This window comes from Prenolepis imparis, unplaced genomic scaffold (assembly GCF_030444845.1).
Source record: "Prenolepis imparis isolate NDT839.2.m4 unplaced genomic scaffold, iyPreImpa1.0 SCAF_10, whole genome shotgun sequence".
Lineage (NCBI taxonomy): Eukaryota > Metazoa > Arthropoda > Insecta > Hymenoptera > Formicidae > Prenolepis > Prenolepis imparis.
The window spans coordinates 14,498,413-14,522,532 of record NW_028141168.1 but is presented as its reverse complement, the minus strand read 5'-3'; the positions used below and the strand labels follow the sequence as shown (position 1 = coordinate 14,522,532).

The 24,120-nt window shown below is 33.4% G+C and overlaps 3 protein-coding genes and 1 long non-coding RNA gene across 4 annotated transcripts in view; 2 read left to right on the top strand and 2 right to left on the bottom strand.

The window, feature by feature from the left end:
* The window catches only part of LOC145941790 (uncharacterized), a 57,171-nt gene that overhangs the window by 18,846 nt on the left and 14,205 nt on the right, over positions 1–24,120 (bottom strand). The window lies entirely within an intron of this gene.
* Positions 1,540–3,036, bottom strand: LOC145941994 (uncharacterized). The gene is made up of 3 exons (XM_083048443.1): positions 2,885–3,036; positions 2,340–2,398; positions 1,540–2,178 (listed from the first exon to the last, which is right to left on the bottom strand). The coding sequence occupies exons 1-3, from the start codon at positions 2,918–2,920 to the stop codon at positions 1,677–1,679; spliced, it is 597 nt and encodes a 198-aa protein (XP_082904569.1). The 5' UTR covers positions 2,921–3,036; the 3' UTR covers positions 1,540–1,676.
* On the top strand, positions 9,923–14,329 carry LOC145941813 (uncharacterized). Its single transcript, XM_083048135.1, has 4 exons — positions 9,923–10,096; positions 11,277–11,326; positions 12,356–12,658; positions 13,049–14,329. Exons 1-4 carry the CDS (start codon positions 10,085–10,087, stop codon positions 13,827–13,829), a joined length of 1,146 nt encoding a protein of 381 aa, XP_082904261.1. The 5' UTR covers positions 9,923–10,084; the 3' UTR covers positions 13,830–14,329.
* Positions 21,437–24,118, top strand: LOC145942118 (uncharacterized). The gene is made up of 5 exons (XM_083048604.1): positions 21,437–21,530; positions 22,229–22,290; positions 22,643–22,941; positions 23,546–23,896; positions 23,952–24,118. Exons 1-5 carry the CDS (start codon positions 21,513–21,515, stop codon positions 24,116–24,118), a joined length of 897 nt encoding a protein of 298 aa, XP_082904730.1. The 5' UTR covers positions 21,437–21,512.

The window sequence follows — 24,120 nt, the reverse complement described above, 5'->3', positions numbered from 1 at the left end:
AATAAAACTAATAATTGAAAATGTTGAATAAAAGTTTAGATTTTAACATTCACACACGTATAATTTTTTTATCGGGCATATTGAGAGAAAGAAAATAGGTGGAAATACTTAACAAATCAATATTTTGTTTCGCAATCAGTTTGTGAGTATTTTAAGAATTGGTTAGAAACATTTTTGAAATAAAGATAAGATTAAGAAAATAGTAAATAGTAAGTTTTTTTTAGAAAAATTAAATAATATCAAGGACCTGATACGAGCCATCAGGCACAGAAGTCATATAATACTTAAAGTATTCTTCTTGTAATATTATCGAAATTTGCTCGAGCAATCGACAATTTTAAACAATAATCACAAATGCTAAAAGACGAAAGACGTTAGCCTTTCTTTGATGTGGATCAATGGAATTCAATTGTTGCACGCCTTTGTTTTAATTACAGCGTTTTGGCATGTAATATATATATTCGGTGAAAAATTCTTTAATTGTTTATATGCTATTTACATACATACTTAGCATATACGTCACATATGATATCATACTGTATGATGTACGAATACATAATCGAGTATACATTTCCATATTTTTAAATATATACGGATCTATAATAGAGACGAATCAGATTTAGATTATTTTCTTCTGTTGTATGTGAAAAATTTTGTTTTATGCAAAATGTTCGAAATAAGACACTTTCGATGTGATGCTTTACATAATATTAAAAAAAGATCTAAATTTGATATAAAATACCGAATAAGATTTAATCACGCGTCAATACTGTTTATATTAATCGCGAAATAGTATGTTTTATCACAAGAATTAAAATTAATTTATTCAGTGATTTTTTTTTAAACGCATGATTTAATGTACGCAAAGTATGTAAATTGTGTGTAAACAATTAATGAATCTTTCACCGAAAATTACTCTTTATAATTGCTTATTCGTTCAAATAGCTGTTTGGAGAAAAATACTATTTTGTGTACAAAGATTTGGAAATTTACTCAATTTATTAGTTTTCAATTTTTGGCTGAAAAAGATCTCAAGTTCGAAACTAGTTTCATTTTGCGAAGAACAAGTTCCAGTAATAATCACAAGAGACGTACTTTTAAATATTTTAAAAATATTTTTGGAATACAATACAAGGGATGTAATCAGGTACATACGTAATATATTAATCTGAAAAAATACGCGCCGTAAAACATACATAATTTATTTATTATGTTTAACAAAAACAATATAGATATAAAAACAATATAACACAAAGATGACACAAAAAATAATGATATGTATATACATATTGTGCTGAAAGAACATGTCGAAGATTTAACGTTATCAGACTAGAGATATAAAAAAGAAAAAATATATGCAGCTTTTTTTAAAGCTTTTTTTTTAAAGTCGAAAGACTTTTCGATCTTTAAATAATCTTTCAATACTTTTAAAAAAATTTAAATTATCTCAGAAAACAGATAAATATAAAAATAAAATATTTAGACAAGAAAGAGTCGAAACAAGTTGACGAGTGTCTCGATCAATAATCAGGGAGCATATCACTCTACATAATCGATATACGAGTAGTGTATTATCAGCGGGATAACGGGGATATATAAAATGTACACTTCAAAGGATTACCTCAAAGATAACTTTAGTTTCTCCAAAAGTAACAATAATACACGAAAAAATCTTCCTAATGGCCCGACCAACCCTCGTTACCTCCACCACCGCCTCCGAAGTCGTGGCTACCTCCGAAATCGTGTCCTCCGCCGCCACCTCCGTAACTGAGCGCTGCGCCACCCCCGCCGAGATCGTGTCCCCCGCCACCCCCGCCGAGATCGTGTCCCCCGCCACCCCCGCCGAGATCGTGTCCGTCGTCACCCCCCCCGAAATCGTGTCCGCCGCCACCCCCGCCGAAATCGTGTCCGCCGCCACCCCCGCTGAAATCGTGTCCACCACCACCCCCGCCGAAATCGTATCCACCGCCTCCCCCGCCGAGATCGTGTCCACCGCCAAAGTCGTGGCCGCCACCCCCGGAACCGCCGTGACCTCCGAGGTCGTTGGGGTGACCCACAGTGTATCCGAGTACCTGGTACTTATCACCACCGCCACCGCCGTGGTGTATGTGTTTCGTGATTGTGTGCGTGTGGTGGATTTTCTTGATATGGTACGGCACGTGAATTATCACGTGCTTGCTGTAAAGGGTAGGGGAAGTATTGAAGAGTCTGATTGTTCGAGAAGATATAGAAGCTACGTGATTAAAATTTACTTTTGACGAGATATGAGAGATCGTATATTGCATTTTTATTCATTCTACTTCCCGAGATTACGCTGATAGAATTTAATTTAAACTTACTGTCCTCCGTGTCCGGCGTTGGTCAAGTTAATTAGTGAAACGACTAGGAGGAGATTTAACTAAAAATAATAAAAATAGTTAATAAAACTATATCAAGAGTAATTTATGTCTATACTATTGACAAAAAAAAATCAGTCATTTACAAGTCGATTGATAGCAACGGTATGTGTGTAAAAATTATATAGTCTTAATGTCAAATAATACAATTTAATAATATAAATTTAAAATATAATAAAATATATATCGCGAGTAACTGTAATCAGAAAATTTCCACTACAAACAAAGTGAATAAAACTGTTACATTTCCATAAAATATATGTTTTTAATTTTTCCAAAATATAACTCAGATATTATTTAAAAATTAATTTATCTGAATTTTACTTTTAATAAAAAAAAATCTTAGTAGCTTTTTTTACAATTTCTATTAACTGCGCTAGTCGCGAAACGAATAGTCCAAACATCGTTATTCTATTTGATGAAGCACCAAATAAAACCACACGTCGCGTTCAATCGTAAGTGCACTAATAGTCCAACGGAAGTCTTACCAAAAGGCACGGTACAATCACGCGTTGTCTTCCCATTGTTCCGGAATAGGACCAGCGGGAGAGGAGGGTGTCACTTCCGCGGAACAGACGTAGAAGAAGAAACGACAAGAGCGGAAAACTGCGACGAGTAGTTCAACGAGGAAGCGAGTCCGCGCGATTTCGTTCTGACGACTACCGTGAATACGCGTGCCGCTTTTATACACGTAGTGTGATATGGATAAGAGAATGAAAGGGAGTCTTTTATCCGCCTTGCGTATCGCTATGGCGCTCTCGTGAAAGGAATCGCCTCTAATAGCCACAAAGCTGGTGGCAAAAAGTCACCGCATCGCGGGAGGGAGAGGGTTAACGCGCTTTCCTCCCCCGCCGCTCGTTCCCTCTGTGCACTTCCTGTTTTTTGATTAGATCCGGGCCGTTCCTTCTCTTAATGAAAGGCAAACGTCCGGTGAACGGCCAAGATCAAGATCAAGAAGAATTATAACACGAGAGTCGAGACGGGCCGTGCCATTGGTTTGTTCATTTCACTAATCCTTCGGGCGAAAGAAAGAATCGCGGTTCTTCCTGTTAACTTGAAATTGGAAAACTTGCATTTTTATATTATTGCTTCATTTTTTTATCACTTTTGTTAAAATAAATTTAAATTATTTTATCGATTGTTAAACATAATGTACGAGAAATCTAGGTATCGTATATAAGAAAGTATTAGAGCTGCATCGTAAATATATTCATAATTGTTAATGTATATTCAAATAATTTTAATATATAAATTCGGATATAATTTATTTTAAAAATTATTTAAAAATTATTGTATTTAAATTCTCTAATATAATTCTAATATTTTTAAAATAATCTATTATTTAAATATTGAAACGTATATTGAAATATTTAAATTATCGATTATTCGAGTATACTTTTAGAGAGAATTAAGAAATGAAAATTTGTCTATTCATATAATATAAAATCATGACGAAATTAAAGAATCTATTATTATATCGATTGCTATTTGATAATGTTTTTTTCTCCGTTTTTTTCTAGTTCTGTTTTTGAAATGTATAATATAATAAATGAAGAATCAAACGTTACTTCCACGTGACTAATATTTATAAAGAGATGGATAAGATAGTACTCTGCCTATATTTCTGCTTCATTGTGTTTCACTTGAAAGTTCAGTAATTGCTGCCATCTATCAACAAACTACTAACGAATACACATTTATATCATACATCATTGTCGTATCAAAATTATATTTGTCATAATTTTTTATTAAAGTTTTAATATCTTATATCTTATATTTTATATTTCAAAAAATAGATATATATGATTTATAGCAATGGAAATGTTAAATACGCTTATTCGATAGCTATCACATAATAAAATAATTAATCAATAGTTGAGATTAATAAATGTTATAAAAGATGATTCATGATGTAAGGGAGCATTTTTGTGTATATGGAGCGATTTGTATAGTATAAGGAAATGTAACTGTATAGATTATTATCTTCGTATATATAATAATACAATTTCACGTCGTAAACTCAGTAATTAACTTGGATATATTAAATTTGTCTAATGTATAAAATTATATCAGCGAAAGTTTGATATAAAACGTGATTTTAACATATGCTTAATAAAAATGAAGACATTCTTTTTCCTTTCGTTTCGAGAAATTTATTTTTCGCTCACTCCTTAATAATGCTCGAAAATTATTAATGTTTTCTAAGCAAATACTTTTTTATATGATTTTTTGAGATTTATTATATATATTAAATCTTGTCTCTCGTATTAGTTAAAAAGCGAATTATTTAATGTTGAATACTATAGAACATTTTAAAATGCATTAAATCTTCGAAAGTATAAATAGATAATAAAATCTTCTGATTTTAGGCCATTTTTTTCAGACAGTTTTTAGAATACATACGAGATTGCAATAACGATAATATTTAATCGCACGGATTTGCAAATTACGATTGCAAATCGATGATTCATATATTTATTAAAGCAATACCAGCGATAGTATAAATGAAGGATGAAAATCGGATTTTAGATTGTAAAGTCGCTTCGTTTTATTCTTACTGGCTTCTTTCCTGAATGCTAGGAAGTATTTAGATCCAATCTTGTACTTTCTCTAGGGAACGTGATTTCTTAAATTACTTTTTCATATTGTTCACGTCCATTTTTATTAAATTGCTTTAAAAATTGTCACAAAATGGCTTGTTGCAATAGAAAGAAATCTCAACATATAATTATGTTGCAGAAAGCATATATGTTACTGTTTCATAGTATATATGTATTTCAGCTTTCAGCACAAGACGTGAATTTTAAATTTTATTACAAAATAAAAAATAGGAAACAAATATTTCAGAGCTTTAAATCACAGGGCAAAAATTGCAAATTTTTTATCTCTTTATAAATAAATTTCTTATAAAATTGTTATCAAAATTGAAAATATTAAATTATAAAATCGAAAATATATACAATCACGAGTAATATATGTAATCATAAAATTGATGATATAATCATGAGTGAAAAATTAAAATAAATATAATTTATGCAAAATCGTGAAAATAAATAAATATAGTCCTTAATTATAAAGAAGAGCTCGCAAGAGAGGCAGATATATTTAGAATACATGCTTATATGTAAGCAAGAATCGCACTATCGACAATGCGGATCGTGGATAGATCGCGGAAGCGAGAGGTATCCGTTTCCCCTTCCTGAAAAAGCGCGCGGAACGGATATCGATAACGCGTGGACGCAGGAAACGACCTACGAGGCGATGACCGGGAAGAGCCGCTCACTCTCCGAGATTTGTGCGAAACCTTCGTGAAACACGCCCCGGAGAAAGGGAAACCGATCCCGGCGTGATGTCTGTCTCGTAAAAGAGCACAAATTATACGTCACGTCGGAGCGAAAACAAAAACGAATAACACACATACGGTGTCTTATCCTTTTCCTCACGGGCTCTCTCGCGAGACCGTGACAGTGAACTCTTTACTGGAGGAATCCAATACGGCCAGGGTCGCGGTGAATGTACGTGTATATGGGATATTACGTTTCAGTCCATCAACAGCGTCGTCTTGGGAAAATGCTGAAGACTGGAGATGTTTAGACAAATATATCGAATGATGACATTCTCTCGAAGCCGGATTGATTTCAGTAAAGAGTAGCATCATGTTTATTGGACGATCGATTAAATCGATCTTTAATCACAACTCAAGATAAAAGTAATTATAGAAAGAAATGAAAAATCGATTAAAAATTGGAAAGATTTCATTTCTTTCAATAGTGAAACTAGTACTTAATGTTTCACAAATGTAATTATTCCTATAATCTTTGCATGAAATCATAATTATTATCATAATGATGATAATTATAAGGCAACGATAAGATGTTGAAAATTGTCATTTTAATTAAAGTTTGTGGGATGCATTAAGAAATTCTCAGTATTGTTGAATTATAAACAAAAAAGTTAAAATTGGAAAAATTAATGATAAAATCGCAGAAAGAGAGAAAGAGAGAGACCTGTAAAAATCTAGAGTTTAAAGAGTATTTTTAAAGATCTAATTAAAAATTTTGAGATCTTTTCTGATTTTCTAAATATAAAAAATCTTATTTTATATGCACAATCTTTTTTACTATTTTAAAGCATAAATCTTTATGTGTTACCTTTTTTTCTGAATATATATATCTTTCACACGCTTTCAAACATTTGATATATATATGTAAGCACTATTATACAGTTTGTTGAATAAAGTAGCACTTGAGAAAGTATAATTATCAATCTTGTCGAGCAGTTATCGATTTTCGTTTGAATGTGAGTTTCACATTGGAAGCCCCTTATACTCATAATCGTTTTATCAGAAAATAATAACTATTTTCGCCAGATAATGAAAACATGATATGTAGTGGTTATATTATATTGCGTTACAAGCATTATATACAAGATTGCTATTAATTGCGATAATTTACTGTGAAAGAATTAATACACTCAATTCTAAAGCTAGTTTTTACATTCTTGCAATTCTGAATTTCTTTATAACGTACATACATTCGTCATGTGAAAGTGCTGGACAGTTTTTTTTTGCTTCTACAAGAGTATGTCTTATATTTTATACATACATGGCATTAATAGTATTATGCATGATGTTTGTCTAATAGAGTCCCAATGCGAGGTGATTAAAACGTCACATTAAGGGGAAAATATAAAGTCTAAAGTATACGACGTTTCGGACCATATATTCTCTTCATAGAGCATTTTATACGATCTCGTAATAGACCAATTTATCGATCATTCTTTGCCGTAATTTTCTGCTTTAAAGTAGATAGACGGAAGATATTATGATTTTCTTGTTCCGCAGTGAAATTTTTTCCGGCATGCTAGATTTTATTTCTTCATTTATGCGAATTTTGACGATCTATTTAATAATAGCGATTACTGATTATATCTAATAGAGTATTTTTTCTCCAGTCTATTTGATGAATAAAGTGTATATTAAAACCGTAAAATCTGGATAATTAGATATGCAACATTCAGCCATTATTTTCTTGGATTTTTGTATAAAAAAATTAAACATCAAAATTATCGACGAATATATTTTTGTCATTACACATTCAAAGATAGAAAAAAGAATTCATTAAAATATGATGAAAAAAATATATGTATAAAAGATTACATACAAAAGAAAAATTACAATACAAAAGCTTAAAATGTTTTATGAAAAAATGCAAATATTTTGTATTAAAGAGACCACAACGTTTTCTAAGAATGAAAAATGCAAGTCTTTAGATAAGTACTAAATCGTTTAGTCGAAAGCGTGACTAACAATAAGAGCGGCTAAAAAATAGCAAGCTATATGTGGTTATTAATTTTCAAGCCTGCGAGAGCGCACTGACTCGTGGAACTATTGTATGTAAAAAATTGTAGTCACGAAAAGTTGTACTTAATCGTAATTCATTTTTCTCGACGGTGTTGTATCCATTACGCAAAAATTCACACATTCCATGGTCCATTCTAAGATTATTAATTTACGTTGTTGGTTTAATTTTTAAGGAAATCCTTTTTGAGCGAAAGAATTTCCCTATTTCTTTATTATATTACATCTTTCACATCTTCTTTTTCCTCCCTTTTCTTAAAGATTCTTTATCAAATTTATTACAATTTTAATCTAAGGAAATTTCATTTTACTATATATCTTTTTTTTTAGATTCGGAAATTTTTTTAAATATTAAAATATGGATATCTCATTGTAATGGAGAAAAATTGTTAAATTTTTCCAATTTGTTATTCTTAAAGGAGATGAATTCTCGTGGTGTAATTAAGATAGAGATAGTACGCTATTAAGGAACAAGATGATATCGTCGATTCTCGTTTGAAAAAGGCATGAGGTTAGAAACTCGACCTTGAATCTTGAATTCGATTCAAGAAAGTATATCGCGTGAATGAACGTAATTGACGCCATCGTCAGTATCCCGAGAAAGGATTTGTATATGTGGACCGTAACGGCAACAATATGAAACCGCGCCTCTTCTCAGTGAAATTTTTCTCCCCGAAAGATAAAAAAGAGAAAGAATATATATAACGGCTAGGATTACGAGAATTGTTATTATCGAAGGAGAAACCACCATAATATATCCGCATATTCCGCAATTTCATCCATTTTCGAGACGGATGATAGTTTGCGGAAAGAACAATTTGTGTCGAAGACAATTTGTCGCAAATAATTTTAACTTTCGATCGCGCTCACAATTTGCAATTAAATCGCGCGAACGATGATCACATTTTTTCTTTCTTTGATATCACTCCGTGAATAATTAGTTCGAAGAAAGTTTTTGTTTACATCGAATCAAGAGCTGATGATCAACGTTTACTGTCAGTGGCACATAAAAGTCTTAATAATGAGTGTTTTCTTTCTTTCTCGCGATTTATTTAGATTGCTTATATAATATATAATATTTTTTGCTCATTTATATTACATGAACAACTGAATGCGCGAATAACAAAAATTTATTAAAATTAATATCCGCATTATAAACGTTATAATTCTGTTAGAATTCGTTTGTTTCATTTCAGCATAAGAAAAAATGCAACAAAGGAATCAGATATTAAATCAAGCGAATCGATCGTGTCGCATGCTTGAGAAATGTAGAACACTTTCCGTGCGGTCCTATTGCACTTACATTCTCTTGTTATTCGCATTTTGGAAAGCAAATGTTGGGTGCGGCTTACAGATGCATCAACACATCCTCCGCGTAAAATAGTGATTAATAATAACAATTTAATTTGATCCGAGATTTGCTTAATTTAGATTATCTTAGTATCTTGCTGTATATACGTTAAACTTGATATACATATAACATCCTTTTCTACACTCGTATTTTTCAGATGTATTAATTCTTAGCACAATTTATTAATTAAAATTACTACATCGCGCGCACGCTTCGTTCTTCACATGTTATTTTTCATTTCTATTTAATTATGCATATAGTAATTAATATGTATATATATATATAGAAGAAAGTTACTTTCTGTCGATAGCTATCGGCTAACTTTCGTTGGATAGATTCCTCCGTCTGCATCTCTCTAATGATCGTTTTGTTTTCGAGAGAGAGAGAGAGAGAGAGAGAGAGAGAGAGAGAGAGAAAAAGAGACAAGATGATAACGCCGCGAGATGTACCTGTTGGACCGGACTCTCGGCTCATCACTAGATATCCGGCGGATATCGGGATGATCTCGAAACGACAACCGCGAAGGAATACGCCCTTGCCTCGCGACGAAGAAAGCGTCGATTTCTCCCTGGACAAAAATCCGCAACACGGCTCGCCCGGCTGGCCGTATTTAACGGAGAGGAGACCTGCAGAAGAGACTGGTGCGCGCCCCTGCCCGTTTTCCATTTCCATCCAGCGCGATCGCCGGCGGATCCGGTGCCGGTGCACGCATTTCCACGGTGGGAGGCGATCGCGCGGACGCGAGTGCCTATGCTCTTTTTATCTTGTATAAAAGAGAAGAGGCGTAGCGCGGGTAGCCGCAATACCATCTGGACCGTCCGCGGTGACGAGCGCGTCGGAATCTTCGGACCTGGGGAACCTCTCGGTTCGGTTAGGACAGGTGCGGCGAGGGCGAGCTTTTTCGCCGCCAAGAGGATACAAGCGCCTATCGTATCGAGCTTGGCAAGCGACGCGAGATTAATTCAAGGGCCCGGCAGTATGCGGTATTCGGTGAGTCTCAAAGAACTGTTTGCGATCTTCAAAAAATTCACGGTTGCCTTTCTTTCGGCATTTCGAGTGTTTTATTTGATCATTTTTGTTGATAAAAGGAGGATGACAATTTTTTGAAACTAGATTACATTTTAAACCTTACAAGAAATGATAGACATGTGCATATATGGGAGGAATTTATGATCTATAGAAATTATTAAATTTTTATTTATTTTGTGTGTTATTAATAAGATTAATAATAATTAGTGATTATAATTAGATTAGTAATAATAATTATTTAATAATAATTTATTGGACTTGCATTTATTCGGAGTAAATAATAATGTGTGTAAAAAAATTGATTTTTCTATAATAATTTATATTAAATAATTAATAAATAATATTCTAGATTGATTTGTTTATGAATAATTTTATTACGTTTTGTGATTATTCTGTATGAAGAAGAAAACAAAGACACAGAAATTTATCTTGAAAAGTGTAATCTATTTATATCTGCTTAATTACTAAAAAATTACGTATGTATATTATACATTATATCTTTCGATTTATTTATTATGTATGTATCGTACTTTATCCTTCTCTCAATTTTGTAATAGATAAATACTTGAATAAAGTTGTTAATGTATAACAATATAAAAATAGAATTAACACAATAATATATTTTAAATATTAATTCCTACAGACACACAGAATAATTTTTATATTTGCATATATATTCAAAAAAGTGGACAAAGTATAAGTCTGCATTATTGCGTGTAGGAAATGATTATTATCTATCAAAAGTAAGAAATTTATTTATTTGAATTTTCAAAATGGACTTTTCAAAACTGTGAGACTTGAAAGAATCTAATTCGGGGCGATACATATAGACTTTCATCGTGTGAAAGTTTTAATCACGCTTATCAGTGAAACTACAATAGAAGGGATAAGGCCGACGAGTTGCAACCTCTGTGATTTTGGTATAATTACATCAAACACTAATAATAATTGCAGCGTAACGGGATTGCGTGTCTCGACGTGAGACACGCGTAACTCTCGCAGATGCGATTGCACACGCGGCTTTTCTCTTTCTCTCTCTCTCTCTCTCTACACACGTGAAAGTCTGTCAACTAGATAAACATTTCGTCGTTTATGCTCGTTACCATTAAAACGTGTGCTAATCAGCAATTAATGTTCACAGGCCCTCTGCGTTCTACTGCTGGCGATCAGCGAGCCTCTTCTCATTCACGCGTGAGTACCCGAGCTGTTCTTAATTAAGGCTACGTGAGTACATTAGATTAGCACTAGAACGGTCGAAAGTTGCTAGCTATTTAAGTCCTCGTAAATGATGTTTTAAGTGAAAAAAAAAGTAGATTTTATGTGTTACAAGACCATGCTCGTAACTCATAAGCATCACTTTTATAAAATCAAAGTAGTTTGTAAATACAAATCCTCTTTGCAATATTTGTCCGTATAATATTAATTAAAGATTTATTAACATACATTTTATCGATGACAAATTACCTAGTTATAATGACCAGTTCTAATGACTAATTCTAATTGAAAGATTAATTAAAGATCATAAAATATTGAGTATCAATCAATAATATTATATGTGTATGTATATACAATATAAAATAATGTTAAATAATGTAATGTGCAAGCGATCTCTTGTAAAATTGAAAAACAAGACTTTTCTTTCACTCGTCTCTAACGTCTATGACGGCTTTTTTCCCTTAAGCAGCAGGATCGTCAAAGTAGAACACGAATACCGCGGAATCTGGATCATCTAGTTTTTGCGAAAATTTAAAATGTGTGAAAGTACGATCATTCCTTGCAACTCTTATAGTAACTTTGTCGACTGCGAAAAATTTCGTTTACAGAAATAGTCGTATCAATATTTTTCGAATTAGTTCTTTTTAATAGAAAGAGAAAAACCATAGATATATGATATATATGTATAGTTTAGATATAAAAGTGGATCATGTATGAAAAATAACAAAAATGAACGTAATTCTTGAACTTTCTTGTAGTACAAGTACATAATTGATCGTATATTAAATATATATATATATGTATATATATATTCTATATACACTTATGTAATGCATATCTAAAAATTCGTTTATAATAATATTACGTATTAATTAGATTTAATTCTTATATGCGGTTTAATTCTGAAAAAATGTTGAAGAAGATTTATTTCTCATTAATAATAAAAATCTTTGCTATGTATATGGTATTGGGAGGTTTAATCGTTTATTTCTCTTCTGATTTCAGCAAAGTGCTGGTGGTCGTGCCTGTTCGAAAGACACGACGAAGTCCAGCCCCATGGCGACCACCTTACAAAAAATATTACGGAAGTAACGATTTTCGTTACGCGCCCTACAATAATCGTTATAACACAAAGCCATTCCCACCGTATCCCTCAAGTGACGACTTCGATCAAGGTTACGAATCTATGCATGTACCAAATCACGTACATGTACCATATGGCAAAGATGTCAGTCATACCACAACTTTTGGCAAACCATATATCCCGTATAATGTCAAGGGCAGTAATTTACCATTTATGCATGAGAGGTAATTTTTTCTCAATTACTTGCCTTAATTCTTTATGCCTATATATCGATCTTTCTCTTCTCTCTTTATATATAATTTTATTTTCTTCTTCTAATATAACGTCAAAGTAATAAGAGCATTTTTTCCCTTAAAATTGTTATATATTGAATTTTAGAAGAATATATCCTGCGCTTTTAAATTGCTAAGAAAATAAATAATCTGAAATTTACACGAAAAGAAACTTTACAAGTGAAATTTTTACTCTCAAAATGTAAATTAACGAAATTAAAGAATTTAATAAAAATTATATGATACATATATCTATATACTTAAAAAGATCAATTAATATCTGATTATCAATGCTATCTAATTTCCATATTTTCCTAACACGCTTTCCTTTTTTTTCATCAGGTACGCCGGCGTTTACGCGCGATCACCGAGCTATCCGCCGGCCGATATCGCGTCGGTAGGTCAGGATTACGCGGCATCGGCTTCGGCGGATTCCTACGAAAGTCCGCACGTAGACTCGTACTTCTCCGACATGGAAAATGCCGCTAGAGGCAGAGGGATACACGATAATTTGAAGGGCAGCGCGAGCAAATACTACAGCGCGCGTTCCATCGAAAAGGATCTTAGCCTGAGGAATCAGCAGGCCCTCAGCAGCATCATAGACAAAGATGCAATAATGAAGGGCACCGAGATGCTCGCCAAGGACATTTCTCCGACCCCGTACACTCACGTGACCACGTCTGCAACTGGTACGCAGGGTACCATCGTATTGCCGGCTGGTATACCGTCGGCCACCATCGGCGGTAACACGAACGGCATCGTGCTGCGGGACACCGTGTCCCTGGACGAGTACCAGAAGAAGCTGGAGGAGCTCACCAAGGTCTGGCCGAGCGTGTTATCCAACGCGATGCCCGCTGGCCTTCCGACGTATCACCAGCAGCTGCATCAGACCGGTTTCCCGACCGCTGGTCTGCCAGGTTCCGCGACCTTCGCCGGACCGACCGGTTGGTTCTCCAGCTACGCTCAGCCAAAGCAAGGCTACGCGGTGCGCGAAGACCACGGAGACCCCACGACCCACGACTTCCGAACGATGCCGATTCACGCCGCGTATCAACAGCTACCGTTTGGGGCGAATATGGGTCTGCCCCTTGGCGCGGGATTCGCGTCGAGTATTCACGGATAGATAAATAGACACGGAGTCCTACGTCATCGAGATTTTGAAACCGATATCATTTCGAGTTCATTTCTTTTCTCGAGATGTATGACAGAATCTATTTTATACGTCATAGATGTATATAGAGGTCATTTTCGCGCGCCTCTCATCGAGACGTCGAGAGATCTATGAACTGAAATTGTATCGGCTCCAGGAAATTTCAAATCCCTAGTACACGCTTAAGTATAAATAATATGTGTGACTTTAGAATCTTGCTGGGGGTTTTTCTAAATCTTCTTTAGGATCTTGATATTCTCGGATTAATTGTGATCCACTCTCTCTCATGTTTTTGCATCGAGATCGACTGATTGATTAATACGGTATTAATTATAAAAAAAATTTCTATTCTGAAGCCTTTCCATTTGTTCAGAGAATAACATATATTATATAAAATAGAAATTGATAAATGAAATTAAACAATCGTCAAATTATTAAACGCGAAAAAGATGATATCTAATTGTAAGATCTATATTACAATAAGATTATACATTTTCTTAATACTTCAACAAATTTACTTTTGTTAAAGCAGAATTAAAACGTGATGTTGCATTTGTTAAATATTATAGATTTGGACAAGTTTAGTCGATTAATTTGTCTACATGATATATATTTCTGCATTATTTATATCATTTTATTTATAGTACTATTTAAGGTAGTTGATATATGATGAAGAGAGAGATGAGCACTGATAATTTTTGGAAAATCTAAAAGGATATCTTTTCTATTAATTTTATAATGTTATAACTTTTTTTTATGATGATAATCTTATCCTTAAAATAAATCTAAATGATATTATGAATATAAATAATATTAAAACTATTTCAGAGACTTATACAGATTTATTATTATTCTTATGAAAATTATTGACGCGCATATTTTAGGTATATATATCAATTGAAAAGTTAAGTTTCTCTAAAAATGTAAATATCAAAAAAGTTACAAAAAATATCAGTTTATATATTGCTAAAGTATTCTAGAGTGATAAGGTTTTTATATGTGGTATGCTAGTTAAAGATATTTTAATTATTTCAGAAACAGAATAATCTTTAAATTATTTGTATGGATACATTTGACTTATTCTGTTATATAAAGGACGAGGAATATCTATTCCGATATATCATCATAATCGTGCATATATTTAATTATTTAAGTATGAAATATTATACACAAATATATTCGCAAAATGTTTAAAAAGAAATATATGTGACGTATAATAAGTAAATTTGTACACGTAATAATCGTGCCAGAGAGCTTTTATCTTTCCTGGATGAAATTTAATAAGTAAATTATGAGAGAGTTATCTATTTCAAATTTAATTATTCTGTAATTATTCAAGTATGAATGTAACAGTTGTTGGATAAAGAAATCATTAAATGATAAATCGATTAAATGATTATTGCGAATAATAAAAATCGGCAGAACCAATATATTTCCTTTTAATTATCATCAATTTGATATTAAAAAATCGCAATTTTATTCGATAATAAATTGTCGCATTGATATTTTATCGTAATTTGTTTTTTTTTTAAATAACTCACAACATGCAACACTCGCAGGTGATAAATGTCCACGGTGGTTGTTAAATCTGACGAGACGGAAATCGCGCGTTATTTCCACGGTCGAGCGGTCATGCAAGCGGCTGCAAAAAAAATTAGCCGACTTATCACGACAGGAGGAGAGTGCTAGGAGATTAGAGTCACCCGCGAAGATCACATCCTCTCTCGTTCCAGTTACTTTCACTGGAAGACCGATGACCGGTTGAACGTTTGAAAGTCGAGAAAGCGCAACGTTCTTCAACAACGAGACGCGATGATCTCGTGTATACGCTGTGTAGATGCCGCTCATGACTGTGTAATCCGTAAAAGGAATCGATTGAAGAAGAAAGAGAAAGTGAAAGGATCACGCGAAAGGGCTCGAAGGAGGGACGACAATCAATGTCAACGATAAATGAGACAGATGGGCTTTTTACAATTTAATATTGTTTTAAAAATGCAATTAAGCTTTTTATGTCCGCGAATTGCTACCGATATGATACCAAGTCTCGTGTACAGAGAATCGCGAAAAACTTTGTTAACAATATAATAAATCGCGCGATTATTTTTTATTTTTATTAAGTTTTTAAAGGCTCGAAATAATAATATATTGGAATTAAGCGGGCTAATTAAGAGCCGATCGCGGATGTTTATGCGTGAGATAGCGAAATTTTTTAATTTTTTCGCTATGACAAATAATTGTGCACGAGGCACTACATTTGTCATAGCGAAAAAATTAAAAAATTTCGCTATCTTACGCATAAACATCCGCGATCGGCTCTTAATTAGCCCGCTTAATTCCAATATATTTTTATTTTTATTTTATTTTTAAATTTTGATATCGGGGGGACTGATTTGGAAACTTTGATAAATTCTGCAATTTCTAATTTGTTTCGGATTTGTTCAGATTAATTTCTGTGTTGTGAATGTTGCAATTATTCTGCTCGATATTGCTGACAAATGTGTAGATTAAAATTTTAATCTATATACATTTGTCTATACATTTTAATCTATACATTTTAATTTTCGTTAAAATTTTTCCAGGAAGAAATTTCACATAAATATTTCTCTTGTGCAAAAAAAATGACAGTTCATGTACTTGATGACAAAAAAATTAATAAGAAAAAACTAATCGTTAAATTATAGCAAGGTTTTTTGGAAGAAACGCTGAGATGGGATGTAATAAATATTCACTCGACGCCTACTCGCCTATTTGAATACGTTACGTTTATAATCGCACGATACCGCAAAGCGTTATTTTAATACCGATCGCGAAAGGCTGATCTTGATCTTGACTGTAACGTAAGGTCGTTCGGTGCACCTTCACCGGTGGTTTCTCGCGGAAGCATGTGAAAGGAATGAGTGCCGTCGAGCGGCTCGTATCGAGACCAAACAGCTGTGCTTCCTAAGATGCACTGATGCATGCTAAGAGGAAGCTCGCGATACAGTTAGAATCGTGTGTGATCTATGTAATATTCATACGAGAGTACAAGTCGAGATGTAACATAAACTTATTGCAATAATATACTTCTTCAAATGCGTTATTAATATCAATCTCGCGTGCTAAGAGGAAGCTCGCGATACAGATAAAATCATGTCATCTATATAATATTCATACGAGAGTACGAATTCAGATGTAACATAAACTTTTTGCGATGTAACGATGATGTAAGAATACGAATTTATTCGTGAATATATTTACTAGAGAAACACAGGTGAGACATAATCATTCTATAAACGAAAAAAGTGATAATCGATTATTTGTCGCATGACAATAGAATTTTAGAAAATTTAAAAAAATGAAACAAAATCGGTGCTTTATGCTGTCGAGTGTGAGAGAAATGTTTTACGAAGCGTAATGATGAAAAAACTTTGTCCATATGATTAAATCATTATTTTGGGACTAATGCCTAATATATATCGTGACAGACATTGCATTTTCTATGATATACATTTGAGAGAGAAGAGAGAGATATGTATAATTTATCATATATATGTATATTTATTATTGAATTAATATCACATCATTATACTCATTCGTATTAATCTGAGAGTAATCTATTAGCCGAATAATGATGTCCTCTGTGCATTAAAATGTCTTAATTACTTTTCCAACTTCTGGACATAAATTAGAATTCCAGAGATTGATATCACGCGCGACTTCTGAATCTTGATATCATCAGAAACGAAAAAACTTTGCAATTACTCTTTGCAATTAATCTGGCTCGCTCTACTAAAGTCTATCTAATTAAAATTGGAGTTTCATTAAAATTGGAGAGCGAAGTTGAACGTTCTCTATCGTTAGAAACGTCATCTCACAAAAGTATCTAATGAATTTCGCTCAAGTGAACGTTGACGAGTGATATAACGGAGATACCGTGTCAATGGCAGACTTGCAGACGGGGAATCAAGGACAAACCTAGGCGATTCGCACATCGCGGCAAAACGGAAGCCCGCATCGGGCGGCGGAATTTATACCGTACGAGCTAGAACGCACGCGATAAGGGAAAAGAGTGAAAGGATAAGGAACGGTACATACACAATGCAGGCTCGGGAGAGCCTTTCACGTTTCCGTCTCTTTCCGCTCTCTCACCCTTTTATTTTCACTCACTCTCCCTTTCCCTGGGCCCTATCCTGTCTGCCTGCCTCCCGCGTGTTCCTGGCTACTTTCTATTTTGTTACACGATGACGACGACGTGTCTATGAGAGCGCGAGAAACCGTACATGTGTGTACAAAATCCATTAACGTCCTATACGTGTTAGATATATATATATATATATGTGCGGATGCAGAATCGCGACGTGCGAGTTAAATATGTAGGATGTCGCAGGTCATCTCATCTGTGAATTTTTTTCCTTGGTATCGATTTTTCTCCAGTGAAAGTATCAATAAATATTATTATGTGTTGCAATCTTAATTTTTAATGTTGACTCTTAACAATTTAAGAATTAAAAATAAATTAATTGTATAAAATAATATTTTAATATTTTACTTTTTTTTTATTTAGCTAACGCATATTTGCATCTATCAAAAAATTTTTAATTTTATGTTAAAATATAAAATATAGTATTTTCGTACACATTTCTTTAACATGTATGTTTAAAATTAATAAATTTAATAATATAATTAATTTTCGCAATATCAGATTTCAAATGGATTAAAAGACAACGTTGTTCTATCTATTTGCATTATTGAAATTTTACTAGAAATTTTTAATAGATTACGATTTAAAAACTATTAGTTCCAAAAATATTTTTGTTCAAAGAAAATTAACTTTAAAGTAACAAGAAAATTCTCAGATAGAACGCAGCTTTTTTATGGTCTATATATATCTAGGACACTAGAGAATTCTGCGCGATAATTAACACGATTGAAAAGTATGAGGCAAATCGTCATTCAGTGCTTTCACATGGTTGCATCGACAAAGATCTCCCAGCGATTGCATCTAGTGAGTTATTCAAATATGTTTGATCTTTTATTGTTTTATGTGTGAATGTAATGGAATCGCTAAACTCACACACACATATATCAGTAAAATGCTATTCAGCTGCAATAAAGTATAAGGATTTGAGAAAGTAGAAGCTTATAAATTAGATTGAGATTTGTTGCTTCTATTGTTTTCACGAACTCTTATTAATCTCAAGTGCAATAAACTCTTCGCGAATCCTTTTTTCATACTTTAGATCTAATTAATTTTTTCAGGGATAGAGAGATTTGTGAGAAATTATAAATATTGGAAAATTTATTTTCACATAAAACAAAATTCAATATTATTCCACTTTTATATCTCATATTTAAGTAAATATAAAAATATGTTCGCAGAATAATTTGTTGTTTAACAGCAATAGATGATAAGAAGAGAGATCCTTTCTTTAAAATGTTTATATTTATCATAGATTATGATAATAATTAAGATAACGATTAAAAATTTTAATTTGTGTAAATTCAAGTTTCGAAATTTATTTACAAATTATTGATTACCATTTCAATCTATTTCACGTACTATTCTGTAATAAATATATTGCTAATACAGAAAGGAAATAAACTTCTTACAATCGAATATTTCAATCATCTCGTCATTGGATTCGATCAAGAGAGGAAATTTAAACTTGTAAAGAAAGCTGTCTTTCGTTGCAAGAGAGGAATTTATATGAAAGAGGTGAGAGCAATGTAACAAATTTTTACAATCGCTACCACTATAGATATTTCATGTAGAAGAGCAATATTTATCACGTTTCGCTATAATAATTTTTTTAACGAGTTTGAGTTTTTAAACGAAATGAGAAATTTATGTTAGAAATCAAATTAAAAGAAAATTTATTTGACAAATACCTATCATGTTCCGTTGCACTTTTTTCCGATACAAAATTTTCAATATAAAAATTAAATAAACCCAACAATTAAAACTAAATATTATTATTCCATATTTCTGAAGAATTATTTAATTCATCGACTTAATTAATTTTTTTACTTAAATTATATCAACTTGCATTTTAAATACACATCATGAACATGTATTTGATATGCATCATGAAGAGAATATAATACTTTTATCGTTCCTTTTACTCACACAACATTTCTCATCAAAGACAATATTCTGTCTTTTAATTAGCGAGATTTATACGTTCATTATATGAATTGCCCTTGTTTGACTTTGTCTAAACAATAGCTTTTCAGTAAGATTATTTTCTGGAGATCAAGTAAGAGTATTTTTGATTAAGGAACAGATACAACAGATTAATGAACCCTGCTTTCAGATTTACAATGTTTTTGCGTCTGTTTATTATTTGATACGCGTACGGTTAAATAAGTTTGTGTTAAATATCCGCGATCGATTAGAATCTGTTTGACTTTGTCGGAGATTAATCTTTCGCGCATATTAACATTCCCAACACGCGCTAAGCAAGTATTAACATTGAATTAATGTCTTATGTATGTATTAATATGATCGTATATTAATATATGCACAAAATTATATTATTATAAATTAGAAATACTTTGTAAAGAAATATATTTTTCTTTAAAAAATATTATTTACATTTATTTTTCATGTAATTTATATACTTTTTTTTATTATAAATAATATTAATATACATGTCTCATCAAAGACAACAATAATGTATTGTTACGTATGATAAAAGTAAACTTGCAAATGAAGATAAAAAAATACATATTTTATATGTAATATATGTATGTAAGGATGTATTTTCATATACGGTGTTATAAACGTTCACTTTTTTTACGTTTGATATATTGGGGCAAAGACCCCAAAGAGATATGTGTTGCTGGTATTTTCTACTTCATTTTATTGTGGAAATCAGGGAAAGCGTAGTTTAATTGACAGTAGCTATATAGTGCTGACTCGATATTTAGGTTTATTTATATTTGCTCATATAAATTAAATCCAATATATCCATAAATTAAATCCAAATTAAAACCATCTCAATGCAACGCGCATATCACCGTTGCAACAAAGGAATTCTTATATAAATAATACAAGACATGATATTAATCCGCGCTGAATTATCTTTAAGACGTCAATTAAACAATTAATCACGATTTAAAAAAATAAGATTAGATTATAAGATAAAAGAGAAAATTAATATGCTTCGGTTATCGAATATGTAGCCAACGGCGATCAGGCTGCGATGACGAATATCGATACATGTATCGTCTATATACATATGTCGACAAAATCGAGAAAGCACAGGCGCGAATTTCTCTAATAGGACAGTAGCTGTGTGTGGGTCACGGCCATTCCCCGTTCATAAGAATACGCGTTACATGCATTTACAATATGCATATACATATACATCGAACATCATCTGTTGAGTATATGTATTCGGAGTACGCGGTATGGGGTATGCGCCCACCAGTTTCGCCCGTTCGGTTCCTTTCGGAGCACTCCTCTCCGACGGTTGTACCTATCCAGGTACTTATGAACTTCTTCGTTTTATCCCCACCCCTTCTTTCCGGTATTTCCTCCCGTCCGGTATATATATAGGTAAGACCTCGACCGCAAGCATATGACAGTGTGTGCCTGATCGCCGTGGTGAGCTGTGCGTGAAATAAGAGGCAGGGAAAAGGATCCGGGCGACCGGTCGCGTCCTGGATACCAGCATGGGACTCAAATACATCGTAAGGAATTAAAAACGGACGGAAATCAGCGTTTGCCGAAAAATTTAGTACAGGAGTAGAGACTTCGCGATACTTGGAGATGGTTTTGCGTACAGTGGATTTTTTTTTTTCAAATCCGCGATTACACTAAAAAATATGTAAAACTATATATGTATATAAATAATAAGTGTAAAATTACACGATAAATAATGAAAATGTATACAGTTTCATTATTTATCGTGTAATTTTACACTTATTATTTATATAATTTTACATATTTTTATATAATTTTATAAATTTGTTTACAGTGCACATAAATGACAGTTTTGTGATAGATTGACATTCTTAGGCCCGTTTCTACCAACGTCGGTTAACTTAAACCTCCGGTTAAACTATATCTTTACCTTTTTTCAGATATGTTCATAAAAAGAGACAAAGATATAATTTAACCGGAGGTTTAAGTTAACCGACGTTGATAGAAACGGGTCTCAGTCATTTTGGCTTTTTCATTGGTGTTCATATGACAGTATCAAAGATTCGATAAAGTATGAGAATTATGCACGTAATTATTTCAATTTTTTAAGGGATACTTATAAATAGTAGTTAAACAACTTGTAAATAATGCAGGAAATGAAGAAGGCAAAAAACATACTTGGTTTCTTGAGTTATTACATACATTTGATAAGTATAAATTATTAAGAAGACTCATCTAATTGCAGATAAAGGCTCTCATCCTCGCAAGTATCCTATCAATAGGTTTTGCAACTTTCGGACATGAGCAGTGAGTTTCAATTATATAAAAATTTATTAGCCTGATTATATCATCGTGTTGATAAAGGATGCAATGCTTCGTAAAAATACTTAAAATAAAAAATTTCCTCTCTCTTGCAGCAAGTATAATTATTCATGAAAAATAATATATATACATTTTTATTACACTTATGCTGACTGTATCATTATTCTGTTTAAAAACGTATCATGAGTAATCAATTTAACGTTGGGATATAATTAATTCATATAAAATCGTATGAAAGAAACAATATATTTTTTTTCGCATCCGTAATTATCAACACATTAGTGTGTTAATTAGCAACGCGTCGTTTATTGATTTAAGCATGCTCTTCATATTTCAGTGTACACATAAAAATACACCTGCCAGAAAAATTAGAGCACCATGACACGAAAATTATAAAATACGAGGATCACGGCGGGGGTGGTGGTCACGGGGGTGGTGGTCACGGTGGTGGAGGCGGCGGTGATGATCATCACGATATCAGCGGTCCTGGGGGTGACATAGGAGGCGGTTTCGGGGATGACCACGGCGGAGGTTTTGGCGGCGGTCACGGAGGAGGTTATGGGGGTGGTGGTGGTGGATTCGGAGGCGGTTTCGGAGGTGGACACGGTGGAGGTTTCGGAGGTGGCCACGGCGGAGGTAAGAGCGAATTATATAATTGTTAAATATATATTTTATAATTTTATATTATCTTTTCTTTATAAAGATTTTCGATATCTTGCACACAATTTTATTTTATAAAATAAATTTCTGACGGTAAAAATATTTTATTTGGCGCAAAAATGCGTTGTTAAAACATTGTAAAAAAATAACTGGGCACGGTAATAATTTTTAATTTTATTACAATAAAACTAAAATGCGATAATGTTAGCAAATTGAACGGTGAATTTTCCAGCTAAATCATTTATTAAAAGTACCTCAAGTGATCGTGCTATTTTAAAAATTAAAGATTTAATGACGCAACAAAGGGAAGAATTTCAAGATTATCTATGTTAATATTTGGAGAACGTACTTGCGGATAATTTATACTCTCCAAAATTTGTTACTTTTGTTTCACCTGTTATTCCATATAACACATTTTTCGTAAAACTAATGTAGCTAATTATAAATATAATTTTCAATAAAAATCGTGCAGTTATCATTTATTTTTCGTATATTAAATTAAATAAATTTATATCTCTTTCAAGGAGAAAATTTACAGACAAAATTTCAAATAAAATGTCAAAATAATGATCTTTTTAAGGTGGAGATATTATCATAGACCACGGCGACCACGGCGGCGGAGGTGGTTATGGCGGCGGTGGCGGCTTTGGGGGTGGTCACGGGGGTGGCGATTACGGTGGGGGTGGCGATTACGGCGGGGGTGGCGGCGGTATAATTATAGAACATGATGGACATGGCGGTGGTGGCGGTGGATTTGGAGGCGGTGGATTTGGAGGCGGTGGACATGGAGGCGGTGGACATGGAGGCGGTGGACATGGAGGCGGTGGACATGGAGGTGGTGGATATGGTGGCGGAGGCGGTGGTATTATTATAAAACACGGAGGACATGGCGGTGGTGGCGGTTTTGGCGGTGGTCATGGTGGCGGTTACGGTGGAGGCGGCGGACACGGAAGTGGCGGTTACGGTGGAGGCGGCGGACACGGAAGTGGTGGTTATGGTGGTGGCGGCGGCGGCGGCGGTATTATCATCGAGCACGGTGGACATGGTGGACATGGTGGTGGCGGCGGCGGGGGCGGCGGCGGTTTCGGAGGTGGACACGGAGGTGGTTATGGCGGAGGAGGCGGCTTTGGCGGGGGACATGGGGGTGGTGTAATT